At 43.0% G+C, this 21,787-nt stretch overlaps 3 protein-coding genes across 3 annotated transcripts in view; 1 reads left to right on the forward strand and 2 right to left on the reverse strand.

Annotated features, from left to right (window-relative positions):
• The window catches only part of samd4b (sterile alpha motif domain containing 4B), an 11,698-nt gene extending 3,758 nt beyond the window's left edge, over window positions 1-7,940 (reverse strand). Inside the window, exons 1-9 of the mRNA XM_080527799.1 lie at window positions 7,858-7,940; window positions 4,475-5,007; window positions 3,566-4,054; window positions 3,171-3,416; window positions 2,918-3,027; window positions 1,715-1,801; window positions 1,132-1,405; window positions 875-960; window positions 380-495 (exon numbers count right to left, since the gene is read on the reverse strand). Of these exons, the coding sequence (XP_080383925.1) occupies window positions 380-495; window positions 875-960; window positions 1,132-1,405; window positions 1,715-1,801; window positions 2,918-3,027; window positions 3,171-3,416; window positions 3,566-4,054; window positions 4,475-4,670 (1,604 nt within the window). The 5' untranslated portion in view covers window positions 4,671-5,007; window positions 7,858-7,940. The remainder of the gene's footprint in view (window positions 1-379; window positions 496-874; window positions 961-1,131; window positions 1,406-1,714; window positions 1,802-2,917; window positions 3,028-3,170; window positions 3,417-3,565; window positions 4,055-4,474; window positions 5,008-7,857) is intronic.
• Window positions 7,941-10,059: 2,119 nt separating this feature from the next.
• gmfg (glia maturation factor, gamma) lies at window positions 10,060-13,752 on the forward strand. The gene is made up of 7 exons (XM_080525669.1): window positions 10,060-10,159; window positions 10,781-10,877; window positions 11,082-11,131; window positions 11,224-11,271; window positions 11,500-11,587; window positions 11,829-11,902; window positions 13,486-13,752. Exons 1-7 carry the CDS (start codon window positions 10,157-10,159, stop codon window positions 13,555-13,557), a joined length of 432 nt encoding a protein of 143 aa, XP_080381795.1. The 5' UTR covers window positions 10,060-10,156; the 3' UTR covers window positions 13,558-13,752.
• A 232-nt stretch (window positions 13,753-13,984) lies between these two features.
• paf1 (PAF1 homolog, Paf1/RNA polymerase II complex component) lies at window positions 13,985-21,487 on the reverse strand. Its single transcript, XM_080525181.1, has 14 exons — window positions 21,280-21,487; window positions 20,950-20,979; window positions 20,681-20,773; window positions 19,885-20,006; window positions 19,529-19,595; window positions 19,225-19,326; window positions 18,923-19,028; window positions 18,432-18,500; window positions 17,532-17,635; window positions 17,264-17,380; window positions 16,872-17,000; window positions 16,382-16,487; window positions 16,050-16,131; window positions 13,985-15,266 (listed from the first exon to the last, which is right to left on the reverse strand). The coding sequence occupies exons 1-14, from the start codon at window positions 21,327-21,329 to the stop codon at window positions 14,830-14,832; spliced, it is 1,614 nt and encodes a 537-aa protein (XP_080381307.1). The 5' UTR covers window positions 21,330-21,487; the 3' UTR covers window positions 13,985-14,829.
• Between the last annotated feature and the right edge of the window lie 300 nt (window positions 21,488-21,787).

Raw genomic sequence — 21,787 nt, forward strand, 5'->3', positions numbered from 1 at the left:
GAGAGAGACAACCCACAGAGAAAACAGATGGAGAGCTTGATGTACTAAATACATGGAAGTGTTTAGATAATTATTGTCATGACATCCATATTATTGAAGTGTTTGAGAGATAAGCACATACACAACTACAAGGTAGCACAGAGATGGAGAGAAGGCCATGGACACTCCTCTGCACTGACATCTCTGCCTCAGGCCAGAGATCAGCGTTGGGTGCAGTTGAGATTCAAGTAACAAATTACAACTCAATTATTCTAAATCTATCAAATGATATTAAAAAAAAACTTTAAACTTTCAATTCAAATCCCTTCCTGAATTGAACTCAACCCAACCCTGTGAGAGATCAGAGGGAGACGAGAGAGTTCAAGGCGGATTGGCTCACCCTTTCTGTCTGTACACAGGCATGTCCAGCATGGCTTTCCTCGGGAACAGGCGGAGCAGCTTCAGCACCTGCTGCTTCCAGGAGACCAGCCTCTTCTTCTGAGTCTCTGTGAAAGCCTGACACACACACACACACACACACACACACACACATACACACACACACACACACACACACACACACACACACACAAGCACCAAACAAAGCCACACACATCAAATGGTTTAGAAAGTCCACTTGTGAGGGAGAGCTATATTTATTTTAAAATAGAGAGAAAGGTTTTTGACTCTTTTTTGACTCTCAATTTCCACTAAAAGATATTCCATTGCTGAAAATTAAAGTTCCCAGTGCAACTAAAATGGCCCTATGGAGAACACACTTGACATGCCAATAAGGTGTTACTTACACCTTGTTAGCAGCATTGCCACATTTTGTATTCATAGCCGGTTCTGTGTATTAGAAAGCTGTTCCATTCCTGGATTTGAAGAGTCTCACCTCATGTGTCAGACATTTCTCAATGAGCTGCAGGTAACAGCTGATGTTCTCCTCATCTGGCCTTGATACCAGCAGTTGAGTGCACACTGCAACACACGGTCAGGGGGTGTTGACATTGCTACACTAGCACACAGATGCTCTGAACATCACACAACCATTCCTAGCGATGAACACCAACGTCACACCTCTACATGAAATAAAAAGAAACACAAAGCACACAAATCACACGGCCAGTAAAAAGCACAACGTCCTCTTACCTTTACCCATGACACGCGTGAACTGGCCAGCAATGTCGCCGTCTGAGATGGGTGTGGCTGAGGACTCGCCATCGCAGGGAGGGGGGTTGTGGGGTTGGAAGCCCTCTGACGCCAGGTCCTTGTCCTCCCCAGGCTTGGATGCCTCTGAGGAGGGGCTGCTGGCCTCCATGTCTCTCTGGGCAGCGCTGGGGGGGTTGTAGTATTTGATGGGTGTGATGATGATCAGCTGCAGCTCCTGCAGGGCATTACGCAGGTTTCCCCCCTCCAGGATATCCTGCCAGGAGCAGACCCGGGTTAGCATCGTAGCATTAGCTCATTAGCAAAACTCTAAAATGGGATCATAATCTATGGAGATTCTCCTTTGAAAATGCAAACATCTGTACAGTATTAAACACATCCATAATAGCATTGGGGACGATGACCTTAATTAAAATGTACTTCAATTGAAAAAACATCAAAGCCACAAGCCTAAATAAATTACTAATTAATAAACTGACAAATAGGAAGTTGTTCAGAATAGCATGGGGAAAATAAAATGCTTTTGAAAAGCCTTTGAACTGATCTCCATCCGCACACCCCTTACCTTCTCTAAGGATTTGAGAACACTCTGCCTCTCTCTTAGCTTCTGAACACTCAGGGCTATCTTGTGCCGCGCCCCTTTAGTCACATTCTGAAAGAAAAAGAAGGGAAGAGAATAGAGAAAGAGCATGAGAAGCAGGGTGGATCATTTTGCAAGGCAGCTCGGACCTCCACAGTCACTAAATAACGACCCTAATTACCATCTGTTTCATTACAACTAGGGAGCAATGCCAGAATCGTATCGTTTATCTGTGCAGGTAGCTCTATATAACTGTAGGGTGCATCGTTTAATTTCATGCCTCGTTAAGAGTTGAGGTATCACCATGCTGGAGGACAATGACATTTAACACTGGAAGAAAAGGTATTTTACAAGCCGACCTAGGGCAGTCTAGGAGACACAGCCAAAAATATTATGTGTACATATTATTAATATGTATTTTGTTCCTAATGGTAGAGCAAAACGTATCCTAATATATACATAATAATGCTCAATGTAGGGTTGGGCGGTTTCCAATTATTGATACCGTTAAATCGTCCGCAAATTTAGCCGCGGTTTACGGTTTTACAGTGGGATTCAAAATCACATTGCAGGGCTTTGACAGAGCCGCCAATTTCAAATGATGCATTTGTGACAGCAGCTGGTGAAAGGTGGACCAAAGCCCTATCCTTTCCGAACCTGCTCGAACACTTTCCACGAGCAGTGCTTGAAAATAAATAAAAATACTTTTGGTTCATAATGAGACTATGTATGGGAAACACTGCAACACAGCAGACGAGTGCTGTGAATCACATATCCTTCTTCTGAGGAGAAGCAGTCACGTGACATGGGATTATGATTGCTTCTAAATAGTATTTTTTGACAGGTTATTTATTTGACAATTTTTTTTTTTTTTACAAAATGTTCTGTCATCACTTTCAATAGCATCTTCAACCACACAGACAGTGGTGCTGGACAAACACTCTTAAGGCGTTTATTATATACTGTATATGCGCACATTGCACATGCAGATTTTTTTCATGACAGTATAGGTATTGACACTGTTGCTATTTTCAAATACCGCGACAGTTTGTGCTGGCTTGGACGTTTTCCTTCCAGAAATGTTTACAGCAAGTACAGCTCAGCAGCTCAGTACAGCTCGACTCAGTTCGGCTCTGTAGTGTAATGAGGGTAAAAAGGCCAGGCACAGAGGATGTGAAGGAGACAAACCTGTGATTCCAGGTGATGCTCTGTGAGAATCATCATCTCCTCATAGGTCAACTGGGAGAAAAGTGCTGCGTATTTATGAAGACGGAGACTCTTCAGCCACGTGGGAACATCTAGAACACACACATAAATATATAGACAAATCAACAGAAAATCAAGGGGGTGGGGGGGGGTGCAAGAAACACCATTACACTATACACAATGACTACGTAATCCTATGACTCCCTGTCCCTGGTATTGGGGTAGAAGTCTGAACCTTTCATGCCGCTGCCATCCTCCTGGAAGGTGTTGCGTGTCAAGCCCTGGTCCTCTGTCTGCTCGCTGCCTGAGGAGGCTACGCTGCTCTGGGGGGAGAGGGGTGCGTGGTCGGTGGGTAGGAAGGCCTGCCTGCTGCCCCCCAGGTCGTCCTGACTCAGCCACTCGGAGCCGCAGGCCTGGGGACTGGAGGGGATCAGGGACATGGACCTCTTCAGGGGGCTAGGCTGGCTCTGCCCACCCATGCCTGACACACAGGAGAGACAGGAATGAGAGGCAGGCTGTTAGAACACAACCACATCAAACATGGAAACTCACTGGATCCTGTTACAGTATCTCTCTGCCAGTACCATTCCTTTCCTCTCCCTCTTGTCTGGTAGGAGAGGAGAAACTGACCTGCATTGGTGATGCTATTGATGGGGGAGGGCATGCCTCCCTGGAAGGACAGGTGTCCGTTCTGTCCCGCAGGTGAGGTGCTGGAGGAGGAGGGGCTCTTGTCGTGCCAGGCGTGGCCAGGCTCCAAGCCCTCCGCAGAGCTGGGCCACTCATCTGAGCCCTGACGCGGGTGGTAGGGTCCGGAGGGAGGCCGGGAGGAAGGGCAGGGCGCGTAGCCGCTGGAGAGGTGCTCCTCCAGGTGGTTGAGCCACATGGCCAGCGAGGTGCGGTCGTCCAGGGTGGTGGCGGGGTGGATGAGGGCGTAGGATAGCAGCTGCCTGCTCTCCTCCACAAACAGGCTACTCTCGATGGTGTGGCTCAGCACCTTCTGGAGGAGCTTCATGTACTCACACTTGGCCTCGCTGTTGCGCGGCTGTAGCAGAGGAAGGTGAGACAGCAGCAGAGACACCGCCTTCTCCTTGGGCTCCTGGTGCCACTGGCTGACAATGGCTGAGAAGAGAAAGAGAATGACTTTTTTTTCAACGTCGTTTTTATTTCAGTTATACAATCATAGCCACAATTTTGTAATGTTAGGAGAAGAACCTCTGAAATAAAAAGCCACCAGCTATCTGATTACAATCGTCCTTAGATGAGATACTGTAAGGGACTTAGTCTAAAAACGAATTGACTAATCCAGCAGGATTTCAAATGTGTCGCCATAAAGACCTGTGTTCAGTATTTTTTCAAAAACTTTTCAAAACGACCTGTGCTTGATTGAGTTCGCCTGCACCGAGTAGCTGTACAATCCCCGCCCACCGGCCACTCCGTGGAGACTCAGGCAAATGCTCAGAATATCTGAGAGTATTTCAAATACTTCATTCCGGCTATTTTTCATAGAAAAAAATACAATAGAATAAACAATGCATTTACCTGCATTATTGGCCTCTGCCTCCAGGATGTGGATCTCTGTGCAGTCTGCGAGCCAATGCTCCAGGCAGATGTGGAGGAAGCGGGCCTGGGTGCGAGAGGCCCTTTTCAGCAGGGACAGCAACGCCACCGTCTGCTCGCACTCATTCCAGCCCTTAAACCAGTCTGTAAGGATGCCCACCTGGTCTCGGAACATCATGGCGCGTCCCCTTGGGAACGGGGGAGACGGGAATGTGTGGGGTTGGGGGTAAGGGAGGGGGGTGGGGAAGACTGCTTTGCTCACACCAGTTTAACTTTGGCCCCGCTCGGCGGCGGCGGCTTTTGCAGAACAGTCTTGGGATCCCCTCAGAGTGGAGTGGGGAGGGGCCTCACATGGTTCAAGTGCAGGAGAGGGTGCTAGTGGGGAGGGGGGCCTTGGTAGGGGAGTCGTGAGTGGTTTGGGTGGGAGCTGTGTGTGTCCAATGTAGTCGGTAGTGTCTCAGACAGGGGGAAGAGTCTCTCTCTGGCGGCGCATCAACGCCAGCATCATCAAAAGCCTGCAGAGGGACAGGAAAAGAACATGTGATATAAATATATCTATCAGTCCATTTTAAATGGTCACTCTTATTTAGGCGTTTGGGTGTGCTGAACCCTGGTCATGGGCCTGATTTGCTGATAAATTATAGACTAGGTGTTATACTGTATGTTGATCATGCAATCCTATATTGTGTAAAAATATTAAAATTAAAAACTACAGGGAACATGTGAATGATATTTCGTCATTTGTGGAAATTGGTGAGAGTAACTCCCTAAAAAAAAAATCATTTTTCTTTTCTTGAAAAAAAAGTTGGCTTATGTTCAAATTCATAAAATAGTGTCGGTAAGGAGAAAATAAATGCTCCATCATCTTGAAAACCTTTTTAACCCTGACATACACAACACAGGCCTTGAAGAGCCGTCCCACAAGGTGGTCAACATACATTTATTTTCACACACTTACTGTAACATACCTCATAACTCACTAACCATAGCTCAACATAAGCATAACCATAACTCAATGTAGCATAATATCACACAATTACACAGTAAAATTACCATGAACTGAAGTATAATAGTCAAACATGATGATTTAAGTCAATCTATGGATGAAGCCAGAGTCAATTCAAGGGATGTGGGAAGACATTTAATTTGTATGTACCAACATTATATAGGTCCTTATGGGAAATGTGTTTATCATGAGTATGTCCAAAATCACATGACTAGCTCAACAGGGGAAGGAGATATGCTTGTTCAAAGTTTGGTGGGGGACAAAGAATCTAACTAGCAGAAAATCTAATGGGCGGAGCTTATAGCTCGTTGTTACTAGAAACGTGTTACTAGGGGCAGCAAATATGTACCAAATTTACATTTAACGTCCCAACTATAGCCAGGAAAAACGCTTGTTCAAAGTTTGTAATTTCTGTTGTTATTTCATTATAGCAAGCCTCTTGGGCCAATCAGTGTATATGCCAGATCTCTATGGCAAGATGCATAATTCACCCCAAGTTTAGTAAAAATTGTCCCAGTGGTGTCTGAAATATCACATGACATACGGACATATGAACAGGTGGAGACAGATCCACAGTCCTCTGCCCGATTTCATCATGGGGGACTAACTACTCAAAACAAATATGACACACATGGCATTATACCCTTTTATATACTTTTTTATATACTTTTAATATACTTTTGAACTGACAAGAGTGCCCAGTCATGAAAAAGTTACGTTTTTATTGGATGTTCCAATTTTTACCATGGGAAGACATTTCTGTCCTTGGGACGCTGTCTCAACAAGCTATCAGTTTGACAACGAATGCTGACGCCTCATGCAAATGAACAGTTAGAAAAATTCCCATTAGATTAAAGCAATTGACAGCATTTTTCCACAATGAAGTCTTGGCTGCAAGCCTAGTTTTTGAAAAACAGCAACAATTAAGAAGCTTTTGCCTGTATAGCACTGAGCTGCACGTGACAGTACATGGACTGGAGTTCTAGTGCCCAGTTTCTAGAATAACTGGCATTCTTGTTGGCACATCTTGCCTGGTCCTTCAGTAATTAGCCAGTAAAATATCCAAATTAAAAATGTGATGTTTCATCAGTCATTTGGATGTGGAAAAGGTCTAATGTGGCACTAAAGATTGTGGCTAGGCCTAATCCAGTTTATTTATTTATTTTAATGGCCAGTCCCAGTATGGCTCTTTAAGTCCTGTGTCTTTTAAGTGCCCTGATATTGGGTCCATTCACTAATGTAACCAGCTTACAAGTGAGTTTCAATTTATATATAAGCAGACATGCCACATTCATTCTAATGGGGAGGCTTTTTTTGCAACTACAACAAAGCCCAATCATTAAAAACAAATGTTGAAAATGTAGGCTACATTGTTGAGGGTCACTGCAATCTCATGACTGTGATAGAAAGCAGTATGTGAAAGACTGGGTACATGGATAAATTCTACAATCTAGAGGCACATGTAAGATGGTCCTACATACTCTTATGCATGTCCTTTATTTAGGCCAGCTAGGCTAATCATAATGCAGAGATAATCAGCTTCATGGTGCAGAGAAAGTAGAGCACATTATTGCCAGCATCATCACTTCTCATAACACATAATACAGTCGATTATGTTCATGCAGTATTAACACACGTTTCTCCTTATCCTTAGGCCAACATCCTGTAAAAGAGTTTTCTCATATCTTAAATCTAGTGGTTATCTTGCATATTTAGACTTAAAATCAAATGTTTTTATTACTCTGGAATTCCATGGTCAAAATGTCCGCATGGCTGTCAGTAGATAAAGCTTTAAGGGGGAATGGGTTTACCTTGCAGCAAGTTACCTGGCAATCGTAACAACTTCACAGTAAGAGTTAATCAGCCATGATCAAACGTGAGAGTGTCCATCCCTCGCAGTGCTCACCGTAGTGAATAGTCAGCCTCTAACTGAGGCGAATCTGATTCCCATTCCATGTTAGCAAACCCATGCTGTCATATTCCGGATCTTTAAATCCTGGCCACCTAATGTTAACAGTTACTTTACTTAGCTCAAATATCATATCTGGGGTAATTAAACAGTTGCTTACTCACTGTGCTGTTGTGGTAATTAGCCAGCTTGCTTTACTAGCCAGCAATCACCAGACACTGGCTAGCTTGTTGCTGTCAGGCGTAGCTTAGCTGTACCAACCCAATTATACTGACACATTTTATATTTGAGACGACACTAATATGCATCACAGCTAGCTAACGTCACTCTTGATGTTAATGTTAGGTAGCTAATTGTGTTTGACACGTAGCTACCTAGCTTGCTACTCCCAACATGTAGCTAGTAGGTTAGACTCACGCTAGCTACTGAGAGAACGTAAAACACACCAACCTGGACTGACAGTGCCTGGTGGTGTTCAGGGCACTGGCCGGGCTGTGTTGGTTACCGGTGCACAGGAGTGGGTTTGACGGGCTAGTGTAAGTCGGCTAGCTCGTTAGCTCAAGCTAGCATCACAACCAGCGGCCCTCCGCTGGGACACCAGTCTGATGGATGTGACCGTGCTAATGGACGAGTAGGGATTCAGGATTGGTATTGTTTTTTCGTTAGCAACGTAGCTGTCGAAATCCCTTTCTCGTATGATTCGTTAAGTCCTCAAGGCGAACATGTCCCCCGAGATTCATTCCGTAAAAAGGAGGCCCGTCACGTTACAATAATTACATCCACATTATGTCAGCCGAAAAGCTTCTCCCTTGTTGGTTTGTTTACATTTGTGAATTGTCACTTGTTAGCTTGCTAACCGATTAGCTTAGCACGAGCAAAGCTAGCTAGCATATCAGCTATAGGCTTCATCTATAAATGAAATAGCTTAACTGGTAATAACCGTAGACTTCGATCCAACCGCTGTCGTAGTGTTGTTTGTTTAATGACTTCCGATTGATTTCAAAGACATATAAAATAATCTATGTACAAAAATGTTTATTTGAACACAGACAAATATGGAGAGTACGCTGGGAGAGATCTACTTCGACTGGGCGCAAGACGTATCGCGTAGGGATGAACGTGATGACGAGGGGCCTCGACGCGACTAGTTTGTTCAGAGCCTGTTGTCACTGCCCAGGTTTACTCGCCGCCATCTTGGCGACGCCTCTTTGGGCGCTCGTTTTCAATTCATCAGAGCAAAGCATCCGGGTACTTTGCCCTCCCGTCATGTCCACGCCCCTTTTTGGATGGTGGAAGTAGCTGTCAATCACCACAGGTGCTTGAAAGTTTGTTGCAGGAATGGACGACTAACGGCTGATCCTTGAGGTCGAAAAATAATATTTTTTATATGCGACAAATGATCGATTATTGTACCATGATGCCCAGGTGAAGGACCGAGCATGGGGTGAGATCGGGTCCACACTTGGATTATCAGGTAAGATATAATGGTGATGAACCCACCATCTTCTCCCTCTTCCTCTTCCCTGAAGCCTTTGGAGGAGTAAAAGAAGAGCCAGTGCTTTCCTGCGATTATAAGCAGCTGCCAGAGATGGGAAGAAGAGAACAAGTCTATTCCCAATGTAATTGTAATTGGTGTATTTATTTATTTATTTATTATAACACTGAGGACGTTTAGATACATATCCATTTAGCACACATACACATTTTGTTGTAGGCTATATTCTGTTCTAATGGGTGATGCTTTCCTGAAGTAAAAAAAGAAAAAGCTAGCATACACAATTACGTTACTCTGAGGTACTTTTACTAGAGGTTTTTTTTGTCCTGTGGTAGGCTACCTGCTTCAGTACTATGGACAGCTCCAAGTACGACATTCAGCTCTATATGTCAATACAACCCAACTTGTGTCCTCAATAAGTTTATTAAAACCGCTAGCAGATGTGGATAAATTAAGCTATACGTACCCATCGGCATAATTGATGAAAGAGATGTTGTAAGAGAATGCAGGTGCTCTCCTGATCCAGAAATTCCCGCTATGAACGTCTCTGTTAATAACCGAGCGCTCCTCGCGCTTCGCGGGCTCAATGACTCCTCGCGCTTCGCGGGTATGACAATTCCTACTTGACTGGGGTCACGTGACTTTATTCCCTTATAGATGATCCACAGCTGCTCAAACTATCAACTGCAACTCTGTTGATATGTAACTAGATTTATGGTTAAGGATAGGGTTAGAGTTAAGGTTAGGCGCAGGGCTGGACTGGGACAAAAATTAGGCCCTGGCATTTTTGGCCCAGACAGGCCCACCCCAATCGGTCGGACCACACCCACCAGCACAAAAATACTTGCCTTATATACTCGTCTTATATACTGTGCTGTAATATACGGTAGGTGAAAATGAATAGTTACAATAGGATATACAGTATGTATTATGATTAAGAGTACAGTATGTATAATCATGAACAATGATAAAAGTTCGGTAGTTCGGTAAATTCTGGGTCGAAGCCTTCAGCATACTCACATTAACACATACGCAATGCTCAAGCAAACATAGCAGATTGTAGAAAAGGGGAGGCGACTCTGCTAGGTGCTACATTGCTCCTCTATGATTCTGATTCTCTATGTTAAAAGGGGAGGATCTTAGGAGTTGGTTAGCATCCTGTCACAAGCTTTTGGCAGCAGAGAAGGAACTACCTAAACAGCAAGGCAGTCTCATTGGTGACAAGAAGGCAGAACAGGACCATTTCACTTCAGAATGGTATGGATGACTGATTTGTATGATGTTCCACTTTTTTAAGAACATGTCTTCAGGTAGGGTAGGTGAACTGTGCCAGTATAAATTATGTTCAAAAGGTTTTAAAGCAGGTGCAAGTCTATCTTCGCTACCCTTGGGCCATCTATCACCCCCCCCACCCCTCTACAGCCTCTTGACACAGGAAGCTGCATCGTCCCATGATGCAACAAAAAGCACTTCCTGGCCTCAATCTGTCACTTGAAGATTTTGTGAACAGCTAAATTGTTTTTATTCATGCATGGTACATGGCAATCTGCTCATCTGAAATTACAAACTGATCCTCTAAAATGCCTGCCTCGCACTCCTCCTCTCTCTCTCTCTCTCTATTTTTGGGCTTATAGATTCAGTATAAAGTGATGTTGACACCAGTGTTGTCAATGACGCATTTTGCTATATCATAATGGGGTTGCATGGTAACTTTAGTTGGAGAAAGGCAGTGAGAACTTTTGTTCTACATTGCGATTTACTTTTCCAAATTCTCTGATATATGCCATTTAGCATAATTTATTATAGCAGACACATAACAAAATCTGTCAAAACATTTACAACCAGACTTGAAACACTTGTTTTTATTGTATATTTCAGTCAAGCTCTCTTGTTGTATGTGAGGTGGATGACAGTCTGAAAGAAAAACTGAAGAAGTTCAGATTCCGAAAAGAGACTAACAATGCTGCCATCTTGAGTAAGTGTAATGGCATATCTGTTCCTCTGTGACTTATTCATCCCTTTAACTTCCAATCTGTTACTATGTAATTACTATTTGATTATATGGGTATGGTCTGGTAACCAAGATGTATATTAGTTATACTTGTCAGACAACAAAAGGCTTATAAACACATACTGTGCAGACAACCACACATGTATAATGATTATTCTGTTCTCTCAGTGAAAATTGACATGGAGAGACAGATTGTGATCCTGGAGGAAGAGTATGAGGTAAGTCATGAAACTTATTGAATGTTCACTTCTGAGTAAAAAATATTCACAACTTCTCTATCAATACATGTAACATCTCTCTTAAACTTCAGGATATCTCCATTGATGACTTGAGGGATGAACTTCCAGAACGGCAGCCCAGATATCCTTACAGAATTGTGGGGCCATAGAGATAGACACAGTAGAGGGGCAGGTGTCAAACAGACCCAATAGTCCAGAATGGAACAATTTGTCAGCCATCTAGCCATCTAGGCTATCTCTATGGTTGGGGTGATTGATACAGCACATACATGAATTACCTTAAAATTCAAAAAACATTGCCAATGTTGGGTTAGTATTGTCCATTGATTGGAGTTCCTTGACAATAGCGCACATTCATTGTCTACAGCTACAAATACCTCCATGCAGACGGCAGAGTGTCCTATCCTCTGTGTTTCATATTCTCAAGTCCAGTGGGTGAGTGATTCACCATGTTTCTGTTAACAACAAAAGTGGGTGAAGGATCTACACTTCTATAAAGTGACTTATGGAGCGATTGTGGATCAATATCTTTGTTGAAATTTGGAATTGATGATGACTAAAACTACAGACATCATCTTTTTAGTTTATTAACCTCGAATATAGTGAGATCTTGCATAATAGGGTCAGTGGACATTGGTTTATGTCTTGGTCTCACAATACACATTTATTTTCAAAGGATGCAAGCCTGAGCAGCAAATGATGTATGCAGGCAGCAAGAACCAACTGGTCCAAGCAGCAGAACTCACTAAGGTGGTACTCATTTATCTTTCTGTCAAATTAAAGGAGCTACATGACATTTTCACTGTACTACAGAATGGGCTTGCAAAATCGGCTGGAATTGTGGAGTGATTGTGTTTAAAAGTAATAGCTAGCCACCAATGTTTTGTTGGCTATAGTAATGGCGTATTGATTTCTCCTGGCTGATATACAGCCACTCTGTTGTGAAATCATAGCTACTTACCGAAGGTAGGCAAATCTATCCATGGGAACTATTTATTATTATTATTGTTATTAGACTATTATTTATTATTACCTGTTCACTTGACCTGTGAGGATCTTATCTCAATGGTCTAGACGTGTTTGTTATGGAAGCTAACTACCAATGCCTAGTGTAAAAAGATCGTTGTAAATGCAATGGATTGGTACAGTAGAGTACATACATTTTTTAAATTAAAAAGGGAAATTTCAGCAGAAACGTTGTGCTTGCTCAGCTGGCTAAAGGTATAATGGTAATGGAATAAGTTTACATTTCGGTCATCACATGCCATCAAACGGGAGAAATGCGACATGGAAATATGTCAATATGTGGGACTGTCATGGACAAATCAGCTTTAAAACATTACAACTAGCTTTTTTGTGATGCTTGTTATAAAGAAAAGGCCTATAATACATTGAAATGACATTAAACTAAGATAATACAATGGTTATTAAAAATTTTAAAATCTTTATTAAAGAAAATAATAACATTTGTGGCTTTCTTTTGTTGCTAGTGCGAATTCCAGTTTCCTGCCGATGATTCGCAACGCATTGTGCGATTTTGTAAAACCCTCCGTTTGTAACTCCGTTCGGAGTGTGCATCTTAAAAACCTCAGCTTGGAAGGCTATGTAGCACTACCACTTAGCCCTACCCCTACATGAAAACAAGACTTGGGACACCCCTACCGTTTACGTGAACGTGCAAAACGGAGGGGGAGGGCTAAAATGGAGGGCCAAGGGGTGAATTTGGATTGGGCCTAACTCTGTTCAAAGCCAAAAAGAGAGTGGCACAGGGGTGCAAACTGGCGATGGCCCAAAAAGGTGACAAATGTTTTTTTAGCGGCTAACCTTAGAGGGGGGATAGCGCTAGCACTAATGGTGTTAAATAGATACCGCTAGCACTAACGGTGGTCTAACAATGATGCATGTGTAAGTAGCGGCAGCCCTGACCTTAACACCTGCAGAATTACTTTGAAAACAGTTTACTGTGACTGTGTTCTCCACACTGTCTGGAACTGTACCTAGCTGCCTGAAGCTAAAAGGTATTTCAACAGCAGCAGAGTTTAGCAGACAGAGGGATTAGTTAGCTCACGCACCCCCCCCCCCCCAAAAAAAGCTAATTTAGCAGAAAGGTGACAAGTTTGCACCCCTGGTGGCAAGGCGAAAAGCGAGTGGCACTCCAAAAGGGGTAGGGGTAAAAAAAGGGAGATGGGATTGGGCATTCGGCTGCATATCTTCATATCATATTCAATCAAATGGATTGAGCACAACCTTCAAATTATGAAAGAAATAAGGTGTTTAAACTTTATCACAGAAACATGCATGTTTAATCTGACTCCTCCCTGTTTTCTCAATAGGTTTTTGAAACCAGAAACATTGATGACTTGTCAGAGGAGTGGCTGAAAGAAAAATTGTCTTTCTTTCGTTGATGAAACATTTTTCCACTGAAGGTCTGTGTGGACCTACACATATCCTTTTAGTTTTCTTTATAATCACATCATTAAATGGGCTGCTTGATTGTTTGATATTAGCTGAACTTCACTGATGTAGGCATAATTGAACAAGTCAATATAATCTTGAGAATGGGAAGTTTCACTTTGTACTAGCTTTTGCATCTTTTTGACTGCTTGTATCCAGAGCTCTGTATCAAACTGGTATTTGACTGCACCTCTAGTCTAAATATCATCATCTGAAAGAATATTTGGTCTTCACTGTAAATCTTTGCAAACATGCATGCACTGATAATACTTAATTAGTTCTGTAATAAATGCTGTTTGTGTCATGTTAATGTCAAGTTTACTTCAATTCTTAACTTAATAGTTGATTGGTTTATTAAAAAAAACATTGCCACCACAACTGAAAGAAAAATATTTAACAGCAGTATCTGACTTTCAAAGATAACTTTAGAGAAAGCATTCAGAAACGTATCTTGTAAAATCATTAACTACTGTTTATACTGTATACAATGTCTATCTGTTCATAAGGGAAATGTGTCAATCATACAGGTTCACTGTAATTTGAGGGGAAAAGGACTGACAACAATGTATCTTTTTACAGTATTTTGACACTACAAAAACATCCAAAATCAACAACTCTTTACAAAATCGCATCACTTTATTTGCTTTTCCAAAGACATTTATAATGCAAAGTAACCTCTAACATTGACAGAACAAAGAGCATTGAAAAGTCCAACCAAAAATTATTTTCCATTGCTTTTCTCACAACTTTGAAGGAAGAATTGTGTACAAGTATGTACTGTACACACACAACTACTACAATGGTGGCTCCAGCTACATCAGCAGCAAGAGTTTTATTTTTTTAACAGAATTGAGTAACTGACATTTACAGGTACCCTTTGTTGAAATCCCTCAGAACTAATATCTCTCCTTTTAAAGGGATAGTTCAATATTCTACAACTTAGTCAGATGGTTCCAAAAATCAAAGGGAGCGATTAGGGAACAACAAAAAGGTTCCCATGGATAACAGTTTCTCCTGGCCCATAGACTACCTGACTATAAGGTGTAAAATATCCCCTTAGAGAACAATCACTTATTCTCAACACCAAAGAGACCATAGCCCAAATTTGAGCCAGTAATAGAAATAGGACTGTCATGATGAAGGCGGAGCTCTTCAGACAGAACTCACTCAGGAGAAAGGTGTGGTAGGTTGATGTTGTTGTCACAGCAACAACGCAAAGCATCTCATTCGCTGTCGCTGCCATCGCTGGAGTCTGAGGCCTGCTCACTGCCGCTCCCGCTCTGGGCTCGGCCCTCTGAGTGGTCGCTGTTGCTGCTGTGGGCAGGGGAGGGGCTGCGGCTGCCACTCCTCCTTCTCCTCCCCCTGTCTCCCTCCTCCTCACTCCCACTTCCCTCCTCCCCACTGCTATGCCCGCCGTTCTTGGGCTCGTCGTTGTTGTGGTCATCGCTGTCGTCGTCACTGCCGAAGATCTCCTCCTCATCCCGCAGCGCAGTCCGCTCCTCGCCGCTTTCACTTCCATCACTGGTCTTCCTCTTCCGTTTCCCTTCGTCTTCTTCTGCCTCTTCCTCTGGCTTCCGCTCTGCGTCCTCGTCTGCCTCCCTCTCAGAGTCACTGTCAGAGTTCTCTGCCTCGCTCTCGCTGCCTTTCTCCTTGTCATCACCTTGGAGAGGATGAAACAGAAGGATACAGACACATAAGGAATGAAGATGATGTACCCAGACATAACAGACAAACCACACTGGGAACAACATGCAAGAGTTGCTTCGTTATTTTTATGCTCCCATTGTATTCCATAATTTCAACCACATCGCTCGACTGCAAGCATCCAGGTTTCTCCCCCACAAAGAGAATCATTGGCGCAAACATACATTATTATTATAATAATAATAATTATTCAAAAATAATATTTTTTGAAGTCTCACAAAACGTATCAAAATAAGCCTGGATTTTCCTTTAGCGACGTTGATGGAATACCCCCCAGATATAATGTTGTGAGGAAGTAGTGAACCACAGAAGAAGACTACATTTAATTAACTGTAGTTAAAGGGGTAAGGTTGGATTGGTACATTTACTTTTGGACTTAATTCAATGACATATAGCCATTGAGTCTATAAGAACTTGCCTCATGGACTTAGTTCAACTATCTTACCACTTCAGCCAGTATAAGCATGAACATATAAGCATGTTTTACTTCATTGTTTGCTCTTACACTATGTAAGAGCAAACATACTGCATATCAAAAACATGGTTAAAACTATCATTTGGACCTCATGGACGGTCAGTCTTTGCATTCATAGCTGTCTAAGAATCTTAGAAAGGTTACATCTACATCACACAGAAAAGTTGGCGGCGTAATTGCTTTGTTGTTGTTTGAATCCCTAATTGCCCCTTGAAGAAGTGGTGGTAAAATAGGGAAGAGACTACAGTATGCAGTTAGACTGACCAGAGTCCTGCAAGTCTTTTAAGTCCAAGTCCTCCTCCTCATCCTCCGGCTCATGGTTCTCCAGCTGAGCCTTGCGTGCATCCTGATGGCCACAAAGGAGAGGGTTGTCATCATTACAACTCATGTATTTAAACTCATGATTGCTTTAAAACCATTAAAATATATATTTTAAATGATACATGTAAAAAGTAGTCAACAAGTACACTTTTGGCAAGAAGGGTGCCAAGTAGTAACGTTCTGTTGAAAGAAACATGGCAAGTAGTGTACATCCTGATATGTACACTACGAGGCCGATACAAAGACAGGGGGGCTACAGTAGGTAGGAATCTCACCTGAGCTTCCAGCTCCTTCTCATTCATGTCCCTGTGCTTACACACCAACACAGCGTTAGTGGTCGACATCGCTCCAGCCTTAGCTCTCCTCTTGCTCAGCCGCACTCTGCGAAAGAGGACAACAGTCAGAACACAAGACCACCACCACCACCACCACCACCACCACCACCAACAACTGTGAACTATACATACCCCAAGGTAAGGTGAGATTACTGTTCAGAATATTACGGTTCAGATAACATCTTCAAGGTTTAGGCACATTTTCTACTGAAATGTATCTAAGATATAAACGATTTAGGCATGGGTAGGGAAGCACTGAGCTGATGCTCTGGTTCCATGGCCTCAGGCCACAACAAACTACACCAACTGACTTTTGCTCCTGAGCAGCGTTTGTTTGTCGTTTACTTCACCCTCAGGTAAATCCCATTTTAGCATGAATTAAGACACAACCAAACAAACCCCCACTATGCCCTGTGGTTATTGTGGTTACCTGGTCTCCAGCTCGTTGTAGTAGACCCCGTCTCCATCTCTGAAGATAAAGAAGTAGTTCTCCTCGTAGCCCTTGCTAGCTTTGTTCTTCACGTTCCAGTTGTACTCCCTGGCTATCTTGTAGTCATACCTGTACCGTGCAGAAAAACATGCAAAGTCAACTTTTTTCCCCCCCAGTAAAGACTACATGGAGTGTCTGTGCAGTCCCTCAAATTGCAATGAATATTTGGACAATTTGAAAGAAAGTAATGCAGGACTACATAATCAAAATAGACAGGTGCTAAATCAGCAGGTGCAAGTCTGCAATGTAGGATACTGGTTATACATAGGGATAATACAGTTCACATGAAAATAAATGGGAGTCTGTGTTCTGTCCACCATTTGATTACTCACAAGTCATCAGGCATGAAGTCCAGCTCCTCATCCACGTCCCTCTTGCGTTTGCGAATAGTTTCCTCATTGGGCAGGAAGTAGGCCACAAACTGATTTCCTTCCTCATCCATCATACCTCTATAGGGTGCAACAATAAAGACTGTAAATAGTAATCCAATACGCAATTTACTCACTAAACAGTAAATATTATGGACATAGTATGGGTATTTGGACACAGGCACAGACAGATATTCAGGCGAAAAAGGTGGTAATGTGTTCTAGTAGACACCTAATCATGGCTTGTGACATCATCTCCACGCCTGCAGTTGGCGTCATGTCTTTGGGCGCAGGGTCGGAGTCAAAGATAACTTGAGCACATGGGTTGATCCACATCTGGGGGGCAGAGAGCACGCAGACACACGCGTACACACACAGGCGTACACACACACACACGCGTACACACACACACACACACACACACACGATTACTTTACCAACAGCAACACCTTCAGTTCTAGTGTGGGACAGCAACAGGAACTAATGAGTTCCCACTGCAACGAAGCCCATGGGAATGAAGCAGGTGGATAGTCACGGCTAGTGCAGAAGCTTGTCACATTCTCAGTGTTTTACACCCTTTTCCAACTACCGAGCAAAGCTGCCCTGTACTCTCCTGGTTACACATCCTGGTTACACATGCTCCACCGTTGTCCTGGTTACACATGCTCCACAGTTCACTGTACTATCCTGGTTACACATGCTCCACAGTTCACTGTACTATCCTGGTTACACATGCTCCACAGTTCACTGTACTATCCTGGTTACACATGCTCCACAGTTCACTGTACTATCCTGGTTACACATGCTCCACAGTTCACTGTACTATCCTGGTTACACATGCTCCACAGTTCACTGTACTATCCTGGTTACACATCCTGGTTACACATCCTGGTTACACATGCTCCACAGTTACACATCCTGGTTACACATGCTCCACAGTTACACATCCTGGTTACACATGCTCCACAGTTGTCCTGGTTACACATGCTCCACATGCTGCACTGTACTCTCCTGGTTACACATGCTGCACAGTTGCTGTAACAGTGTAAGACAAGTACTATTTGGAAAGAAAATGTCCAAAGGCTGTGTACATGTAAAGACAGTGTCTTTCTTTAGTGGAAGTGAGGCCCACCTTGAAGTCGGGGAAGACAGGCATCACCTCCACAGGGGTGACTCTGGGTTTGCTGTAGTGCTGGGCGATCTAGGAGGGGACAGAGAGGAATACCACCGTGCTTATTCAAATGTCACTTTATAATGATGATACAAGTTTACAATTTCACTGCAGAGTATGGGTGCCTTGCCTTGTTTGCGATTAATAAATGAGCATTGTAGATGCACACACCCAGCCGTGGGATCTCTGTATAGCTTATCTACTACATAGAGATATGTAAGTAGGCTTATGGAGTAGCCTGTGTCTGCAGAGCCAGAGAACCAGTTTGGGACTGCAGGTCTAGGACCCTAGAACAAGCGTCCTAGACTTGCGGTCCTAAACCTGCAGGTTCTGAAACTGCTGTTGGCTGGTGCTCCGGCTCTGCAGACTGTATTGGGCTTATGTAGTTTGACGTGTATGAATGGAATAAGGAGTGGGTTCTGTTTGTGCAGAGCCAAACACAGCTCACTCACCGGTTTCGCTGCATCCTCAAACGTCTTCTCGATGGCAGCAATCTGGCTGTCTCTGTCCTTATATATCTCCTCCTCTGTGAACTGTTGTTTGACAGACACACCAATCCTGAGGAAAGATTACGTATATCAAAGACAAATCAGGATGCAGTTCTTCACAGATTTTTGCCTGAAAGTGGGGACCAAGGCTCCCGAAGCAAAATCCAGGCCTTCTTGCACCAAAATATTTCAGGGGTGTGGGGTGTATTATGTGCAGGGGGGAGTGGTCCAACTATGTGGAGGGCAGCTATTTAGGTCATACTCACTTAACTTCCACCTTCTCGTTGGAGACTCCATATCTGTTGAACTCTGTAGAGATGTACTCTGTTTTCCTCATCCACGGGACCACCTTGGCGTGCTGCTGAGATCTGAGGAAAAAACAAAGGCTCATATTTTTTTTTTTTACATTTAGCAGAACTTTTGTCTAATGTAAGTGAATCATCTATACATCAGTCATCATTTAAAAAAAATCTATGCTAGGAGCAGGTGCCAATGGCAGTCACAATGCTCTAACAGCTATACCACACCAATCATATTCAATGCTAAATAATATGTAGTTTGTCTCCAAACCTTTTAGAACTGGACGGAGCCTGGATGTCCTCTTCCAATAACTTCTCATCAGCTGGATCTAAAAGAACTGGGGGGAAAACACAGTATATGAATTAATCTAAATTACCACTGCTTCTCAAGCACAAACCTCAAATAACCATGGGGAAAAAAGATAATATCTGCTATTAATTATCTAATTATCTACCATTTGCATGAAATGTGCACCTGTGAACTCCCCCCCCATCAAGATTTAAAAGCATGGGCTTGATGGCAATTCCACCTCCATCTTTTACACTAGTAAAAATTCATGTGGGGAGAATGCACAAGTGTTACATGAGTGGTGTAGTAGAAGTGCATGCTCCATGTGAGAGACGTACTGCTGGGGTCGATGCGATACGTGTCTGGGTTGATGAGGTCTATGGTGACCCCGAGGTCAGGCTCTGTCAGCAGCTCATGTTTGTGTTGCTTCTCTAACGATGTGGCCTTGTACTGCACAAACCTGTCAAAAACCAGACATAGTTTAGAGAAGGAAAACACTTCAACATTGGACATTTTTACAGAGTCCCTTTTATACAAAGCCACTTACAATTAGAGATTACAGGGACACAGGGTCTCCCTGGTGTAATTTAGGGCTAAGTGCCTTACTCAAGGGCACACTAGTGGTGTTCCCAGGTGGGCTTCGAACTCATGACCGTCTGATCCAACTCACTATCTACTACTAGGTCACCACTACCACTGTGTGTGTGTGTGTGTGTGTGTGTGTGTGTGTGTGTGTGTGTGTGTGTGTGCGTGTGTGTGTGCGTGTGTGTGTGCGTGTGTGTGTGTGCGTGTGTGTGTGCGTGTGTGTGTGTGTGTGTGTGTGTGTCGGAAACACATCAGATTCTGCTACATTGACATTGTTATCAGACTTATGTGGGAGAAAACTGAGTCAAACTGTATTTTCATTTAGAATGTTATTTCAATTCAAAATAGTTAATGTGCTTGAATGAGTTTGCCTGAGACAATGGATCCAGTGGGAAAAATAACAAATGATTGAATTTATGAATGGAATCAATCTATTAATGTAATAATCCCAGCAGTGCAAAACCGATCCATCTGGCACTCCATGTAGGCTCAAGCAAATGCTCAAAGTATTTGAAAGTATTTCTGCTGGTTAGTAATACTGGCATTTACCTGTGCTGGTCAAATGGATATGTGATGAATTTAGGATCAAAAGGGATATCAGGCAGGCTGTTGCAGTACTTCACCCGACACACCACTCCAGACCTGGGAGATTAATTGGGACAATCTCAGTCACACACGATCAAAATACACAGAACTCATGATAGTAGTTATAATCAAACGCAAAGGCATGGATCAAACGTATATGAACGATAATGGCTCGATGATGGAATACAGCTTTGCTGACATCTTGCTGAAGAGGATTTTAAAAGTTGACTTACCTCTCTGGGACAGTTCTGTGCGAGGAACTCCTAAACATGGAAGAAATAGACTCATGATCTTGACTGAAATACAATTAGGCTATGAATAGCTGGCTATGAGTTTGCCTACCTACGTTATGTTATGATGCTAGCTACGTTCACTGTTGTGTTGTTCACTGTCGGTTAGTTAGCTACCTAGCTATTACACTACAGTGAACACTTGTGAATTGTAGTCACATGTATAAGGCTGATGCAAAACGTGGTGACTGATAACTCACAATGTATCTAATCAATAAATCAAGTAAGCGTATTACTTAGCTAGCTAGTTAGCTGAAAGCGCTATGTACATACCTGCTATGACCGTCCTCTCGCTGGGCTTGGGTCTGGATAGTTGGAGCCATGGTCTTCGAAACCAGCAATAGACGGTGCAGTTAGTTCAAAACAAACGACCAAGTCACCCTTTACTTGACCTGAAAGAAATAGAAACTTGTTTGACTGTTCAGTATAGCTAAATACAAAACAATCTGTAAGTCCTGTGCAAGTCCCCTTTCCGCCTCAAACTCGCTCGCTCCGAGTAAGACCAAGATCCATGGGTAGCTTATGAACTGCCTGAATAAAACTGCCGCCAAAGAACGTCAGTAGTAAAGAGATTGCACTGTTAGCATTTTCCAGAGCATCGATTTGACCCAAGCCAAAGATTTGTTTACAAGATGGTTGAGTGACTAATTCAATTGTAACTAAAAACCCTAGCTACTGCAGGCTACCCTGTCAGTCTATCGATCTCAGTGATATATTTCTTAATATTAATTTGTGAAAGTAGCTGGACAGGGAGTGCAAGTAAGTGGGAAGATATTTTAAA

The sequence above is a fragment of the Nansenia antarctica genome, assembly GCF_963989245.1.
Source record: "Nansenia antarctica genome assembly, chromosome: 3".
In the NCBI taxonomy this organism is placed as follows: Eukaryota; Metazoa; Chordata; class Actinopteri; order Argentiniformes; family Microstomatidae; genus Nansenia; species Nansenia antarctica.